The 16,492-nt window shown below is 40.0% G+C and overlaps 1 protein-coding gene across 1 annotated transcript in view; it reads left to right on the forward strand.

Annotated features, from left to right (window-relative positions):
• The first annotated feature begins 1,164 nt into the window (after positions 1 to 1,164).
• The window catches only part of LOC134615639 (receptor-type tyrosine-protein phosphatase beta-like), a 38,325-nt gene continuing 22,997 nt past the window's right edge, over positions 1,165 to 16,492 (forward strand). The window contains exons 1-10 of the mRNA XM_063460205.1: positions 1,165 to 1,601; positions 6,160 to 6,538; positions 11,308 to 11,445; positions 11,723 to 11,863; positions 12,304 to 12,564; positions 12,649 to 12,915; positions 13,098 to 13,214; positions 13,352 to 13,498; positions 13,987 to 14,104; positions 14,372 to 14,517. Coding sequence (XP_063316275.1) covers positions 1,524 to 1,601; positions 6,160 to 6,538; positions 11,308 to 11,445; positions 11,723 to 11,863; positions 12,304 to 12,564; positions 12,649 to 12,915; positions 13,098 to 13,214; positions 13,352 to 13,498; positions 13,987 to 14,104; positions 14,372 to 14,517 — 1,792 coding nt within the window. The 5' untranslated portion in view covers positions 1,165 to 1,523. The remainder of the gene's footprint in view (positions 1,602 to 6,159; positions 6,539 to 11,307; positions 11,446 to 11,722; positions 11,864 to 12,303; positions 12,565 to 12,648; positions 12,916 to 13,097; positions 13,215 to 13,351; positions 13,499 to 13,986; positions 14,105 to 14,371; positions 14,518 to 16,492) is intronic.

The raw sequence follows: 16,492 nt of genomic DNA on the forward strand, positions 1-16,492 counted from the left end.
TGAGAAGTGTTGGTTGCATATATTTAATGCATATCCATTAAATAAACCATGGCTCTGTCTCGTTATACTGACCTATTAAACCATCAATCCATTTTCTGATGCTTATCTTGGTCCATGTCATGGTGACCACAGTGTAACCAGAAATGCCCAGACCTCCCCCTCCCTAAATGAGGCCTCTAACTCCACTGCAGGGACACCGAGCCAGCCAAGAAACATAATCCAGCACGTCCTGGGTTGGCCTGCTCCTGGTAGTAATCCATGGAGTATATTATCTAGCTGGTGTCCAGGAAGTGTCCATGCCCTCAGGCTTTGAGGTACTAACCCTTACTCCTTGATTTGCACTCAGCTGCAAACTGCTGCAGGGCAAGCCAGAGTTCATCACTCAGTGAAGCAATCCTTGGGCCACCTTAAATATACCACCTAACAGGAACCTTTTCACGAAAGGCTGCCGACAAATACCTAAAAAGAATTGTGGACAAAGTGCAGTGCTGGTGGAGTCCAACACCTGTTGAGAATGAGACCTGTTGTTGTCAGTGCAAACAAAATTCTAGCCACTACATGGGCATTTACTTTATGGATTATATCTTTTCTTAAGATAGAGTTTAGTCATACATATAAATTCTTATATGAATATAATCATCATTGATGTTGGCTCTATAAAAATAATTCCCCAGCTCTTTGATGCACTGGTTTTATGCTCTCTGAATATCCAGCAGGTCACTTGCCATTGAAGAGAGTAACGGTCACTTGGCGTTTAGCTTGTAAACCTACTCAATAGAAGACTTGTTAGAGCTGAATATAGAGCTGAGCTGAATATAGACCCACAGAAACAGCGAAGTTACTAATGGAGCTGCATCCAAAGACAAAGCTGTCACTAAAAAAGAGAGACGGAGCAAACTTTAAACTTCAGTCTCAATGAGATTTAATCAAACACTCGTCTCTATTTTTAACATCTACCTCTGCTGTCAGTGCATCAAGGTGTGCTGCTATTGTAGTTGCAGGCCTATTTTTAGCCTCCATCCAGGCTGGGTTTGTAGTCGTGCCTTTGCAGTGACTCACAGGTCTGTTGGCCTGATTGAGGAAGTCCGCTACTGAGTCCCAACCTCAACACTATAGAGTGACAGACAGACAGGCAGGAAGAGAGACATACAGCTGGTGAGACAGGGAGCGCAAAGAGGGGAAAGGCTGTTTTACTCTGAGAGGTTTAAGGAGAGGATGGACACGAGGCAGAGCAGAGACGACGGATAAATAAAACCACATTTCCTGGGAAAATTAAAATTTTTTGTCTAAAAAGGAATAATTTTTAAAAGATATTAAAAAGGACGTTTAACCACTTTTTTTTTTCAACATTTTTCTTCGGTTTCCTATCAGGACTTGGATTCTTTGCTGAACACAAAAGAGACTAAAGAGAAGGATATTTTCTACCATCCACCTGAAACAGTGAATACAAACACACCCGTCCTACCTCAGGCTCAGGATTATGGTGGTGCATGGTCCGCGTGGGGATCTGAGACAGGATCAAAATGCTGAAATGTAAAGTTTGCAGTTATTTCTGCTGTCTGCGGTTCACCTCGCTGCTGCTGCTGCTGCTGCAGCATCAGGTCAGTCTGACGGTCATGATCTGTGTAGAAAACGAGCACATACATAAGTAGCTTCAGATGTGATATCAACCTTGTGCGATATAAGTTACTCTTTTGATTAACTTTGATCACTCTGCATGCTATATTTCATGGACTTTTACAAAAATGCAACACGAAAAGAAACAAAGTGTTTTGTGACCAAGTCTCCGTGACTCTGTTCAAAAATGTGCCCAATGCAAGATGAGCAAATATTAAATTATGGTTTCTTTCAGTTCTTTAAATTAAAATGCAAAATAAAACTGGCCCTTCTTTTTTTACATTTTAAATAACAAAGAAGTCAGATGTGAATAAAATTAAACGCAATGAGATAAATCAAATGAAATCCATGTGAGATGTTATATAATGTAGATTCAGTGTTTAGCCTAAAAAGATGAAAACAGGTTAATTTATCTTCATGTCAAGCTTTAAGGACTTTGTCATTTTTAGTTAGAAAACTTGAGATATAACAGCAAACTTTGTCTTAAACCAACCAAATATATCCAAATATAATATAATAATATCTATCTATATATCTATCATATATATATATATATATATATATATATATATATATATATATATATATATATATCTGTCTGTATTTTTCATCCTTTTAAGAAAGATTTGTCTTCATGACAAACAAATCTTGGCGTTAGCATCCATCAGGTCACCGGTGAACTATGCATAGTGTTTGATTTGATTAACATTCAACACTTTTCAAAGGATTTTGACCTGTTCTAAACACCAAAATGGAAATGTTTAATCAAGAAAACTGCCAAAATGTATGGGACTTTATTTGAAATGAACCCATTAAAAATTATAATTTAGACTTTGAGTCCGATACAAACAAGTTTGTGCGATACAGTTTGTCTTCTTTGGTGACACCTGTTACTGCAAATGGAAACCTCATAAAGTGCCATCTCTCTTTGTGTTGCTTTGAGCTCCAACATGTGATGGAGCATTTACACAATCTAAAACGTTTTTCCACGGTTCACTTCATTAAATATACCTCCATCCACTTTAAAACACTCAAACAAGCAAGTCGCTTCCCGCTGACCATGTTCGGCGCTAAACCAGGGATGTGATTGCAGAAAAGCAGAGAAGAAACACATGCTCCTGATGAATGCATTTCTAGATTACAGTTCCAAATCATAAATATGTATTTTGTTTTCAGAAGTAAAAAAAATGGGATGTTCTTATTATCATTGCTTCAGTTTCATGTTTCTTTATGTTTGTTCAGTGAAAGAAACACTGAAAAGAACATTTTACTTCTAGCCAGTGTCTTCAGGTTTACACTCTGATGATTGTTGGCTGAAACCAAAAACTGCACATCAGCAGGTTTACCCAAGTAGCAGTGAAGGTTTGGCTCCTGTACAGTTTTGCTTGGGCCATATTTGACTTTGACTGACTGCCTGAAATCTCCCAGAGGTTTAACGATGATGTGCCACATATGAGGTGTGCTATGACATGTGGGCCACATTTGGACATGTCATAGCACACATTTTCCAGTGCTTAACTTTTGCAAAATGAAGCCCAGACTAGTCTCACCGTCAGTTATCTGGGTAGGACAGGGTTAATGAGTCTGACCTCACAGTAAGCCAAGGTTTAGCTCACATTAGTGTTTGGGGGCAGTTCAGGCATTTCTTTATTAATAAAGAATTCCAATTAAATCAAAGTATATCAAAGCAGATTGAAGGTTTATTTAAACATAACCTCACGCTGCTACTTCTGTGATTAGTAAGTTACACCAACATTTATACAGTCTCATTTTCCTCGGTCGCACTTCCTTCTCTTCCTGACTGTCGCCTCATTGCCGCATTGTTGTCTCTGAACTCCCTGAACTTCATTATCAGTGACAAATTGTTTTATTTTCTCTTATGCTGGCCAAAATTTGAGGACAAAAAGCTCAGAAGCAACTATCTCCAACTTTATTATCATAGTACAAAGGAGGTCAGTTCAACAGCCAAACCCAAAATGTGATAAAAACGCACAAACATGCAGTCGCAGCTCTTTAAATAGCACAGCTGAATAACTGTCCGTGCGGTGGATACTTCAGAAACTCTGCAGCTCTCAAAGCCTTAAAATCAGCCCTGTTACTAAAATAAACTCTTAATCTTTATACTTCGCAGCAGACACTGACAGTAGTTGCTAAAAAGCTTGTTGGTTTGATCGGTCAGTTTCTGCCATTTCTGATTGGACCCTCATGAGGTGAACCAAATAAATTTGATTCTATTTTTGCTCATTTTGGGTGACGCTTTGATAGCTTTGTGCACCTCAGTCTCATGAATTAATGCTGTTTTGTCAAAGCTGCACTGCTGGTATGACTAAGTCACACACAAAGTGTCCATTGGTGTGTAGCTTGACAGAGTGGGATATTACATTGGTGATAAAGGTGTGTGAATCTCAAAGCTTATTAATGTTGTTGGCCAAGTAGCAACCTCTGGGGCCGTTAGACAAAATCTGCTGTTCCACTGATGTCTACTTGAGGGTTCAAAAGCAAGTCAGTCCCTATAAACGTTTTAAAATACTCAACTTTAAAGCAGGAATTATGTATAAATACGTTCACAGCATGCATTGGTCTCTGTAGCTAATTTAGTCTCGTCATAACAATTGTACAGAATGTTTTTATAACTTACCTCTTTAAATTGGCTTACAGTTGGCATTGTTGGGGGCCTGGTCTCTTTGACTGATAAATGGACGGTGGCACAGGTGGCTGGAGCTGCTAGCTGTGTGCTAGGCTTCGCCTCAATTAACTGGAGTCACTGAACTGGACCTCTGGACCGTGTTTGTGCTGTTGGAGCGTTGTGGAGCATTTTTAATGACATTATCTGACCACTAATATGGCTGCTGTGAGGTTATTGTACTAACAGACCGTCCAAGATGTCTGAGCTGCAGTTTTGAGGAGTTATATTCTATGATTTTATTTGGATGTTACAGAGCACTGATTAGCAGGAGTCTGTGTGATGCTCCCATACAGTCTATGGATGCAGCGTGCTAACTGATTTAGCTGGCATTAGCTGATAACTTAGCACTCTTCAAAATGCAACTGGTGGTATCACTGTGTCCATCTGTGATCCTTTCCTAAACCCAGTTGAGCTGTTTTTAGGGTCTGAACCTAATCAGTGAGTTAAATTGAAAGCCAAAAACAAGTAGGAAAAAAACAAACTACAGAACAAGGTCCAGAAAGGTCTCTAAAAATAGCCGCTCAACTTACACCACCCCCCTTACTTCCCAGCGTCAACTTTGCAGGTCAAACTGGGCTCTTACCTCTCAGTGGTTGGAGCATCAACACCAAAGTATGCCCCTATTCATGTGTGAGTCAAAATCACAAAAATGTTTGGAAACCAGAAAATATTAAAGAAAAATGAAAAAAATGTTTTTGTTTGCTGATCAAAATTAAGAAGGGTGGGGAAAATTTGGACTCATGACCTGACTACTACTTCAGTTTTGGCTCCTCTGTAGCCAGAACTTCAGAAAGTTATCAGAACAATGGGATCAAAGTACAGCAACGCCCAACGTCTTCATTTTGGGAATGAGCCTCCTGTAGACTTGAAAGCAGACTATAAAAGTCTGTTGTTTCCTCCCTTATGGAAAACAGGCTGCAGATTCCTGAACGCTCCAGCATCAACATGTCTGTAGAAACTGTTAACCATATTTGGATGATAGGGTGGTATTGGCTAACAGATTCAGAGACCTGCTCATTAGTGCTCAGCAACATCCAGAATCAGTTCTCAGAATTTCAGTACGGTGGACCTGAGAGGTCAAATGCACTGCAACTCAAGGCAGAAAAGACAACATCAGCTCACAAAAGACATCCTCACAAAACACAACGGAGGTGTTTTTGGGGAGACAGAAGTGACGAGCTAATGGTAAACGGCTAGAAGCGAACATATAATTACAATATTAAACAACTCATCCCATTTAAACACACTTTACCTGCATCCTTTCTGTAGCATAGTTTTTTTTTCTGTCACTTCTGCAGCTGTTCCATCAGAAATATTGCATCCCCAAAAAGACTTCCGCTGTGTTTTGTGAGATTTTCTTTTCCTTTATATATATATATATATATATATATGTATATATATATATATATATATTTTTTTTTTTTTTTTAAATTCAACTTCTTGTTAATTCAACTTTTGCTTCATGTGCGTTTGCTGGTGTTTTCTTAATTTTTCTTTAGTTGCAGTGCACTTGACCTCTCAGGGCCACCATGGCTCAAACTTTATAGACTGTTTGATACAATTAACTGCACAGGAGTTAATTGTATCAAATTGATCAGATGATTAGAAATACACCAAAAGGTATGACTCCTGTAAAGCTCTAACAATGAAGTCTATGAGGACTGACTCACTTTTGAAGCCTCAAGTGGAGAAATGCAGCTTTTGGTTTCCTTGCTCAGGCACTGAGGTTTTTTCCCCAGTATTAACTGGTGTACCTTTTGGTCACAAACACCTGGAAAAAACTCATGTTATGCTTTTATTTCTAAAATTTTCCTCTCAATGTTTCTTCTCACTGATGTCTGATCTTTTTCTGTCAGAATGGAAGCAGCGCAGCTCCCGCAGAGGAAAATGTAGCTTCTTCACCATGTAGCATCTCCTTATCTGAACCGGTATCCAGTCTGGACTCCATATCACTGACTGTGAGCACACCTGGACAGAACTGCTCTTTCAATGTGACCTCTCCAGATACAGATGGCATCGAGTGTAGGCAAAGAACAAGAGAAGAGGAGGCGGTGGAGGGTTCAAGCAGAGCACATCATGTAGGAACCGACCAGCTAGGAGTCGAAGCGGGAGGAAACAAGAGCATGAGAGAAGTTTCCACCTGTGTTCTGGATCACCTGGAGCCTGGGACCACCTACCAGCTGCAGGTGCAGTCGAAGACAGATCAGGAGTCTGCAAACATCACCGTGCACACCAGTAAGTCCCGATACCATCTAGATGTGTCAAAAATTTAAGATATTCATAAAAGATACATACTGATGACGGAAGTATCCATATTCATGTGCATACTCATTACTTACTTAGATTACTCAGTAATTTTGATTACAAATACACGATTAATTTATGTTGAACGTGTCACATTTCTGCTACTTCTTGTAGTTTTATTAGGGCATGATGAATTTTTATTTTATTTGACACGGTGCTAAACATACCATACCTGCACCGGTTCACAGACTTAAACCCCATTCACTATAGTGGAGCTAATACTCTATTGTTTTCTGTTTCATTGCATTGTTTCCATCTCCTCTGCCCTCTCGCGTTTGAAGTGAACCAACAGGACTCGACCTCCGTGTCTTTGTGTATCTCAGAGTTAATGTCATGCAGCTTCCCCTCTCTGCAGCTCTGTGATTAGCTACAGGAACCCCTGCCCTGCTGAGAGAGAGTGATAGAGTTGTTAAAGTAAATGCATGTGTGTGTGTTGTGTCTCCACGCTGGCGGGAGTCCAGAACAGAAGTTGAACCCTCAGTGTGTATTTCCATCGTGGGCAGAGCTCAGGGTTCAGCCATTTCCTGCCTCCATTGTTTCTTTGTTCTGTGGGAAGCACTGGGAAAGGGTGTGAAGGTGTGTATAAGTGTGTGTTTGTGTTCATGTGTGTGTTGAGTTTGGGGAAAACTGGGTGTTGCTGCACCCAATCGAGTCCCGACAGTAACCTTCTCAGAAATGCAAAACACTTCTACTGTGGCGTTTGTGGTTTCTTATCTTTGTGGCATGCCGACTGTTACATCCACTGACCTTTAGTGGACTGGTCAAATATTTTTACCTCCGTCCTCAAGTTTTATAGTAGACATCACATGTATTTATTTGGTTACCGGCTTGGTTGGTTGGTTGGTTGAAAAATCAAACTATGAAACAGGCAACTGTCTCACGTCTCAAAGAACATAGAAACTTAGTATTGAAGATACTTGAAGATATCTTTAGATACAGAACCATCCACCTGTAGCTTGCTAGATTATTCAAGCTTTCTTAATCCCGACTTTGGTTTTATATTTAACTAAGTTGTTGCGTGAAGGATCATGTCAGAAGTCATGGTCTGAAGTTTGGTCTGTTTTTGGGATCTTCTTCCTGTCATATGAAGACGTTTGTCTGTTTGTCCTCAACATTAACTATTACTGAGAACAGTTTAACGCCCATCCTCCATCTTCCTTGTGCCAGTGTTTTTATATTAGTCTTAGATCTGTAGCTAGTCACGAGGTAGGCTAAAACATATCAAATCATTATATAAACTAGCACAACTATACTGACCTTCCAAACATCATTATTTAGTTTTCATCTTTATTTTTGTCAAAATTTATGGCAAAGTTATAGCAGTACTCTACATTTAAGACTTTTTAGAAAGAAAGTCAGAACATGGTATATCCTCTCCAGATAAAAACTAAGTAGCTAATTTCAGTTTTAATTATATACCACCAAATCACAACAGCAGTTTTGCCAAGGTGCTTTATATTGTAAGGTAAAGATTCTACAATAAAACAGGGAAAACCCTGACCATCAAACTATGCTCAAGCACTTGGTGATAGTGGGAAAGAAAAACTCCCTTTCAATAGTGTCACCCTTTTTAACTGAGTAGTCAAAAAATCTGTCAGATCCACACTAATCTGTCATCCAAAGTCAAGGAAAAAACAATATTTGAGAATCTACTCTTGTTGGGTTCAGTTAGGTTAGGATCGTAAGGAGACTGGCAGTGGTAACTCAACTTAAAGAAGGAAACACCCTTCACTCAGAATGAGACACTGACAACAACTTAAAGGGAAAAAAGTGATTTGAGTGTATTCAACATTTAAATGGTCTAAAACATAGACATGAACAAAACATTTAAATCATCTCAAACATGTAATCTTCAACAATGTACAATATATCACTTAAAGTGTCCATAAATGTATTAGGTAGGCTGTCCTTTCAGTTCAGTGCACTTCGTATTCAGTGTTCATAGTAAGTGTTCAAGTTATTTGGATTGTCTTTAGTCACTGGTTTGCTTTTAGATGCATCAGTTTTTTTGTGTTAAGTGGAATCAGATCTGACCCAAAAAGGAAAAAAGTAACAACATAAAGCGTCCTGAGATCTCAGTAAAAACGTTAATCCTTAAAAAAATTGCAAATCGTTGTATCCTACCACCCTCCAAGGAAACAGGTGGCTTTCAGATTGCGAACGTCCTTTCTAGGCACCTCCAGTGGCATCCAGTCCTTAGATGGCACCGCTCGGTCCTTGCAGCAGATTTCTACCACATAAAAAAACAGCCTGCACACAACGTGCAGAGCAATCACTTCGCTTGTAAAATAAAACACATATTTCTCTAGTGTTATCCTTTTTTTTTTCCACACATCACACATCTATACAGTTCTTATTGGCCAATAACAATTTATCAACGACAAAAAAATACATTTCACTGCAAATCATGAAGCATGAAAAGTGTCTCACGTGGTGTGTTAGCTGTCAAAGGAGTTTGCAAGGAAACTTCACATGTAAGCGCATTAGCCCAGGGAGCACATGTGGGTACGCTAGCATACCTTCCACAGGTTAACATAGCTAAGGAATCGTTAGCAGGTGCTGCGACAAACATCACATCTTCGACAACATAGTATCCTGACTGGTTTTATACTCAGAAACTGGACTGTGAATCACAACTTAATCTACAACTGTGAGACGCACCAGGATATTCTTCAAAGAAAACATTAGTTCCGTAGCGCAACGAGTTACAGGACTGAATCTCCACACAGCTTTGCGCATCTAGCTCCGTGCAGGCGGATGCAGTGAAAGAAAGTCACCACGCACAGCGCTATGGTGCATTCACGGTAAATGGGAAAACTCAACACTAAACAAAACAGTAACACTTCAAATTAGAATAAAAATAGAATACAATTGGCAATAAAATAACCATGGGTTACAATAGGAAGAAACCTCCAGCAGAATCAGGCTCAGGGAGGGGTGGCCATCTGCTGTGGCTGGCTGGGTGTAAGGGGAGGAAGACAGAAGAAAAGTACAATGAGGTCTTTAAGATAAGACCTCATAGATAATATGTTTCTAAAACTAAAACCTCATCAGTCCTGTTTGTCGTAGAAGTTCACACACACAAGTGTGTGATCATGTATAAGTTGTATAGTTTTAATGTTTTATTTGGGAACAGAATGGTGTGTATGTGTGAGTTTGGTGATGGAGTTTTTATTATGAATGAATTATGAATTTTTATGAATTATTATGTCTACTTTTTTATGTTTAAGGACAACAGATGGAAATTAGCCCTTGGCTATAATCTGGCATATTTACATTCATATAATTTCTTTTACATTTATGTTCATTAACATGCACTGTCCTAAATAAATAAATAAAAATTAAAATTAAATTATTATAGCTCCTGGAGAGAAGACACACTGATGATTTTATTGGAGCTGAAATAATTTTAACTCTGTGTTTATTTGATTTGAGAATGTGAACCTGAAAACGATTGACTTCAGACTTAAGCAGCAGATGTATGAATGCTAACAGTTTCTATAAAAAAGCAACTGTTATCATTTATTGACATTGATTTTTATCCCATATAGTAACAGAAAATGGGTCAAATTTCATAAATCATGTTCAGGCTATTGGAAACAAATACAAGCTCTCTGCTCTGAACTATGGGTGGTGTCGAGCTTTCTTGCACTTATTTCAGAGAGTTGGTTGGCAACAGAGGAAAAACTTTAATGTCGGGTTCAGGTTATGAGAGAGTTCTTAAAGTGTTCATGTATGTCTGCCAGTTACAGAGTAAAGATACTCCTAATCATTTCACAGTGAAGGTCTATGTTGATGCCATGTCTTTACTTCTTTGTAGCCTTTAACCATTAGCATGGTGGCATTTCTTCACAGCAGTTTTAGGAAGAGGGCTGCAACTGGCTCCACGTACAGAACCAGTCCTAAATTCTTCAGACCAGTCGTAGCTTTGTGGGTCAGAAAAGTTTAAACAAAGAACAAAGAAATAACTGTGGATGCTAAACGGGCCTCGACCTGCACCATGTTCACATGTGCTATGTTACAGCATTGTGTTTGCGTCCACTGATGTTGTGGTTGTCATCTAACCAAAGGATGTGTTGAGCTCGAACATGGAAGAGCTCCATGTTGTGTCTGAAACAGTGGGACTGTTCCTTTAAGGTAAATTATATATTTTGAACATGAAGGTCACTTGGACTGCAGGGAGGTTTCAGCAGGAAAAGGATTCATCGCATCCATCCGTGGCCTTGTCATCAAAGTCTGAACATCATGGGAGGCCTGCTGACACACACACACACACACACACACACACACACACACACACACACACACACACACACACACATATGCCTGTTTGAATTTCTCCCACATCGCCTCTCTGCAGCCTCACAAGGTTGTTAAAAAAGTACTCACCAGCCACTCCAGTCTGAGGTCAAATACAGTCATCACAATCTCCACAAATAAACAGTTAAATTTTCTGCAATTAGCTTTTCTTTAAAAAAAACAAAAAACAAACAAACGTCGGGGGTTGGGGGGGAGTAAACAACAAAAATCAGAACAGCCAGCCTAAATGGGCATTTAAACGCTCGCAAGTCTTCGCACTTAACCTTACAAAAGCTGGAAGAGGTACAAATGATTAAATGAAATAAGCATGCAAGGCAAAAGGTTAAAGCGGGCTGTAAATTGAATTATTTAGTTTAATGTTTAATTTGCTCTTGTCTCAGAGCCCTCGGCGGTGATCGGCCTGGCAGTGACATCCAGGACCTGCAGCAGTCTAAGTCTTTCCTGGCAGGCCGGAAACGGGAGGACGCAGCGCTTCAGGCTTCAGCTGTGGGAACAGTCTGAGATTCCAGATCAGTCCGGTACGTCTGTGATGTTTCTAACTGCTTATGATCATCCGTGTCCTCAAAAGAAACAGCCCTGATGCAATCATCCACTCTCAGCGTTTCCATACTTTTAATCCTGGACTCTACCAGAGTAGCTCTGCATGATTCACAGTTTAAAATAAGGCACCATGAGTGAGTTTACATTTCAGGCTCTTTCAGATTGAAGAACAGAAAAAAACTGCTTTTAGCTGATTGTTTCAAGCAGTCTGAAGCTTTCAGCCTCTCAACTTCTTCTCCACTGTGATGTCTGCAGGTCTGCTGAGGAACGAGACTTTAGGGAGCACAACAACGCGACACACACTAAACGGCCTGGTGCCAGGTCGACTGTACAACATTACTGTGGTGACAGAGGGCGGCAAGCTGCAAAACAGCCAGACCATCGAGGCTCAGACAGGTGAGGGAGGAGAGCGAGAGGGGGAAAAGTGATGACAGGAGGAAAGAGGTAAATGAGTGAATGAATGAAGGGATAAAAAAGATGGAAAGGCAAAAAGCAAAAGATACAAGATAAAGAAAGAAATGAAAGGAAAGCAAAACAAGGAAACAAGACAGGAAGGAGTGAAAGCAGAAAAAGCAAAACCACAAAAAGCAAGAGAGAAAAAGAAATAAAATGAAGGAATTAAACAAAATTTAGACAGCAGAAAGAAAAGAAGGAAAAAAAAACAAGGACAGTCAGAAAAACAGAAACAAGGAAAGGAAATAAAGAAGGAAACAAGTTCCAATGGAACAAAAGGAAAAAAAAGGAGAGAGTGAAACAGTAAAGGAAACAAATCAGGAAGACAGCAAAGAAAAATAGAAAAGAAGTAAGTGTTACATTTGAGTCTCTTTTCTCTTTAGTGCCTTCTGCTGTTTCCAACCTCACCACTAACTACGAGAATAGCACCAGCTTGCTGTTGTCGTGGCAAAAGCCCAAAGGCGACCTGGACGCTCTCATCGTCATGCTCACATCCAATGGCACGAGGCTCTGGGAGACCACCCTGCCTGGGAACGTCACAGAGGTCACCATCCATCAGCTGACTCCTGGCTCAGCCTATCAGCTCACAGTGACTTCTAGGAGCGGCAGACTGACAAACCAATCAGAAATCACTGTCAGGACAGGTGAGATGATGAAATGAAGCTGCCGTTTATTTTTTTTCTTTGTTTCCCCCCTTTCCCCTCACCCTGGCGTCTTCTTGTCTCCAGCTCCAGCTCCAGCATCCCTCCTCACCTTGTCTCCCTCTGCCTCTGGTGGCCTCTTCCTGGCTTGGTTGCCTCCAGCTGGTCACTGGGAGAACTACAGGCTGTTCCTATTTGATGGCTCTCAACAGGTAGTCAGCACATCTCTGGACCAGGAGGCAGTGAACTTCAGCATCCCCAGAGCAGGACTAACACCAGGGAGGACGTACAGAGTTGTGTTGAGAGTGGAGAGTGGAGGACTGACAGCTGAGAGTAGCTGTGAGGGATCAACAGGTCAGAAATATATCAGCACAAATACATATGATAGTACATATCATACTTGTGAAGTTCAGCTTCGACCTGTGGTACCGACTAATCTGACCACTTCAAAGTAAGGGCTGAACTGGGCTCCTGTACTGGTGTGCCAGAATAACAACTTGTAGTAAAACTTGCTGCTTTTCCGTCTGTCTCTGCAGCTCCCGCTCCGGTGTTGGATCTCCACATTCGGCACTCTGATCAGACCTCACTCAGTGCTATGTGGAGCCACTCCCCCTTGGGGTCACGTGACAGCTACTTCCTCACCCTTTACCATGGTAATAACAGTACAGCCTACCAGTCTTTTTCTTTTTTTGTAAACTCTCTGAAATCAGCATTGCTATTTTCAAAAGTTTGACTCTTAAATGTTAGAAAAAGGTGATTTTTCTTCATTATACTTCCTGCTGTCTCCTAGGTAACAACACTGAGGCTACCAGGACGGTGGAGCCAAATATGAGGGAGTGCACCTTCAATGTCCTCACACCTGGTAGACTGTACACCATTACCGTGACAACCAGAAGTGGAAAACTGAGCACCTCTGTTTCTGTGGAGGGGAGAACAGGTGTGTGTTTTTACACTGCCCGTGTGTTGATGGTAGTAAAACTGCAGGTCCCCACGAGGTACCGTAGGAAAGAACACCAGTTCAACTGATTTTGGCATGTAAAAATGTGGAAAGTTTTTCTCAGATAACTGAACATGACGTACAGTGTCAGAAAAGATTATGATATTGTTCAAAATATCAGAATGTAATTTTAACTATTTTAATGACTATTAACTCTCTCTCTCTCTCTCTCTCTCTCTCTATAGCGCTATACAAATACAGGCCATTTACCATTTATATATATATATGTATATATATATATATATATATATATATATATATATATATAGATATATAATACAACATACAATAATAGCATTTATAGAACAATAAAAGTTAAAAAACTGAATGCTGAGATAAGTGTTCTTGAATGGCTTAAGGAATGTTTAAGTATTTTGGGAAGATGTTCATTTACTTGAAGTTCCTCATGTGTTTTTGTTTGTCTTCAGTTCCCATGGAATTGCATGCCTTCACTCTGAGAAACATGGGCGTCAACAATCTTGAGGCCTCATGGACAAAACCACCAGGAGATGTAGACTTGTACACGTTGACGTTGCTACAGGATAGGTGTGTCTATAAGGAAATTATTACAGTAATTTCTGTTTGACCAGGGTATTTAAAACACATGTTAAATCTACAGCATTACACGAGGTCTGAGATCATTCATCTTTCAGCCCACGTCTTAAAACAGATAGAAGTCAAACTGCAATCATGCAGTATGTGTAACCAGCAACATCTACAGCTGCTTTTAAAGTCCCTCGTTATACATTTATTCAGTCTGCTTAAACTTTTATTCATGTCAGTGCAAATATTAACATGTATTTTCCTTTTTAGTGTTGTGGTTCAGAACTACAGCGTTCCAGTTAGCTCTTCTTCTCTGCTGCTGGCTGGTTTGACACCTGGCACCCTCTACAGGCTGCAGGCTGTCACTGTCAGTGGGAAGCTACAGTCTAAACCCATCAGTCTGGAGGCACGCACAGGTGACATTTTGTTAAACCTTTATATCTCTGCAGTCTCTGATGAAAACAGATAGCAGATATTTCTTGTTAATGGGTTATGTTAAGAGGTCTCTCCTTTCTAACAATTTCACATCATAAATAAATAAAAATACATATAGAAACTAAAAATAAAAATCATGTGAAAAATAAGGTCCAAACTCACTGCTTCCACAGAAATTAACTGGGTAAGTAGCAGCTAATCAATGTTACTTGATTGATTAATCATCAGTAAGTGTGAGCACCTCTATAAAGGATGATGTTTTGCCCATCTGGAATAGTCCATCATTCTTCTTCATCTTCCAGCTGCTCACTTTAGGGGTCACCACTGCAGATCATCTGCCTAACCCCAACCCTAACCCTCATCTCAATAAATCCCTGATATCCTCCTCTGTCACACCAACCCTCCACATGTCCTATTTTGAACATTAAATTTCCAGCAAATTAACCCCACACTGAGATCATGCAGACTCTACAGGCCTCAGTTAGTGGGTGTTTGAACCAGGTTAGCTTATTTGTCAGCACAAAAAACTCATACCTACTGTCTGCATGTTGGTGGAGGGCTGATGATTTGGGCTTGATTTACAACCACAGAAACTGGATACCCAGCAATCATCAAGTCTTCCATAAACCATGAACTCCCGAGTATTCTAAAATCAAATGCTAGATGACCTTTTCTAAAGCTAAAGCTTGGGTCGTGCAATAGGATAACAAGCCAATACACAGAAGCAAATCGCCAACAGAATGGCTGAAAAAGAAAAAAAAAATCAGTGCTTGTATTTAAATAATGAACCTGGTGAGGGCACAGCTGTGTTTGTACTCCCTCTGCACACGTAAATGTGACATTGTTTGGAATTCAATATTTATTTACATTCATTTTTTATTCTGTTTTCAGAGGGGAAAAAAATCATGTTAACAAAAAAGGTCCAGTTTACAGTAACTGTTACTGTTCAGGAAGCCAGAGAAACTGTGAAATGTTTACAACACACAAACATGCAAACGCACGACAGCTTATGTAACACTGTTTGATTGCCGGGATCTTATTGTGTAGAGACAATATTGCTGTGTGTTCCCATGTGTCGAACAGATTCGGCGTCTGTGAACAGGAAAAACTCACGTGACCCTCTCAACCAAACAGTCTGAACAGGAATGTCAGCAGACAGTTTACAGTAACTAAAAAATGTCCTGAGTCGACTTTGTGGACTGCTGTAAAATCAGGCTCTCTGGAAATATTAGAGTTTAGTCAAAAGAAAGAGCATGATTTCAACACGAAAATTTTTTTCCTAACTTCTTTTCAGATGAATAATGTTGTAAAAAAAAAAACTGTTTAAAAACCCAAAACAAAACATGTAAATGTTTTGGGGTTTTTCTTGTTTGTTTATTGAAAGCATGACATTTCTGAATGTTGATGACTTGTCAGACATTATTTTCTTGAGAAGTTGGTTACCACCTGGTGTGGTTTCAGGTTGTGGTGGTTAAAGTTAGGTAAAGTAGTAAGTAAAAACATGTTATGTGACAACATCAGGTGGTTTCTAGAACAATGGCTGAAATGCTAAAAAGAACGTTTGGAATGTTCCACACACACCAAAACGCTCCTAATGGTCAAAGGCTTCCTGTACACACACGCACGCACGCACGCACGCACGCACACACACACACACACACACACACACACACACACACACACATACACACACACACTTGTTTACCTGTCTTTATGGGCACTATAGCAATAGACTTGTCGCCTTCTTGGGACCATTACCTTCTGCCAAAACCTAAAATTCAATCTGAGCCATAACTAAGTCTGGACTCAGCAGTGACCCTTTGAAGGTCTGTTTAAATGTGAAGACAAAATTTGGCATTATTTGGTCTTCAAATGTCCTCAGAAAGTCTAAGACTCATATTACATCTCACATAAACACTTATACAAGCAAACACACACTTCCTGTTCAGAGCGCTT

The sequence above is a fragment of the Pelmatolapia mariae genome, linkage group LG17 (assembly GCF_036321145.2).
Source record: "Pelmatolapia mariae isolate MD_Pm_ZW linkage group LG17, Pm_UMD_F_2, whole genome shotgun sequence".
Classification (NCBI taxonomy): Eukaryota; Metazoa; Chordata; class Actinopteri; order Cichliformes; family Cichlidae; genus Pelmatolapia; species Pelmatolapia mariae.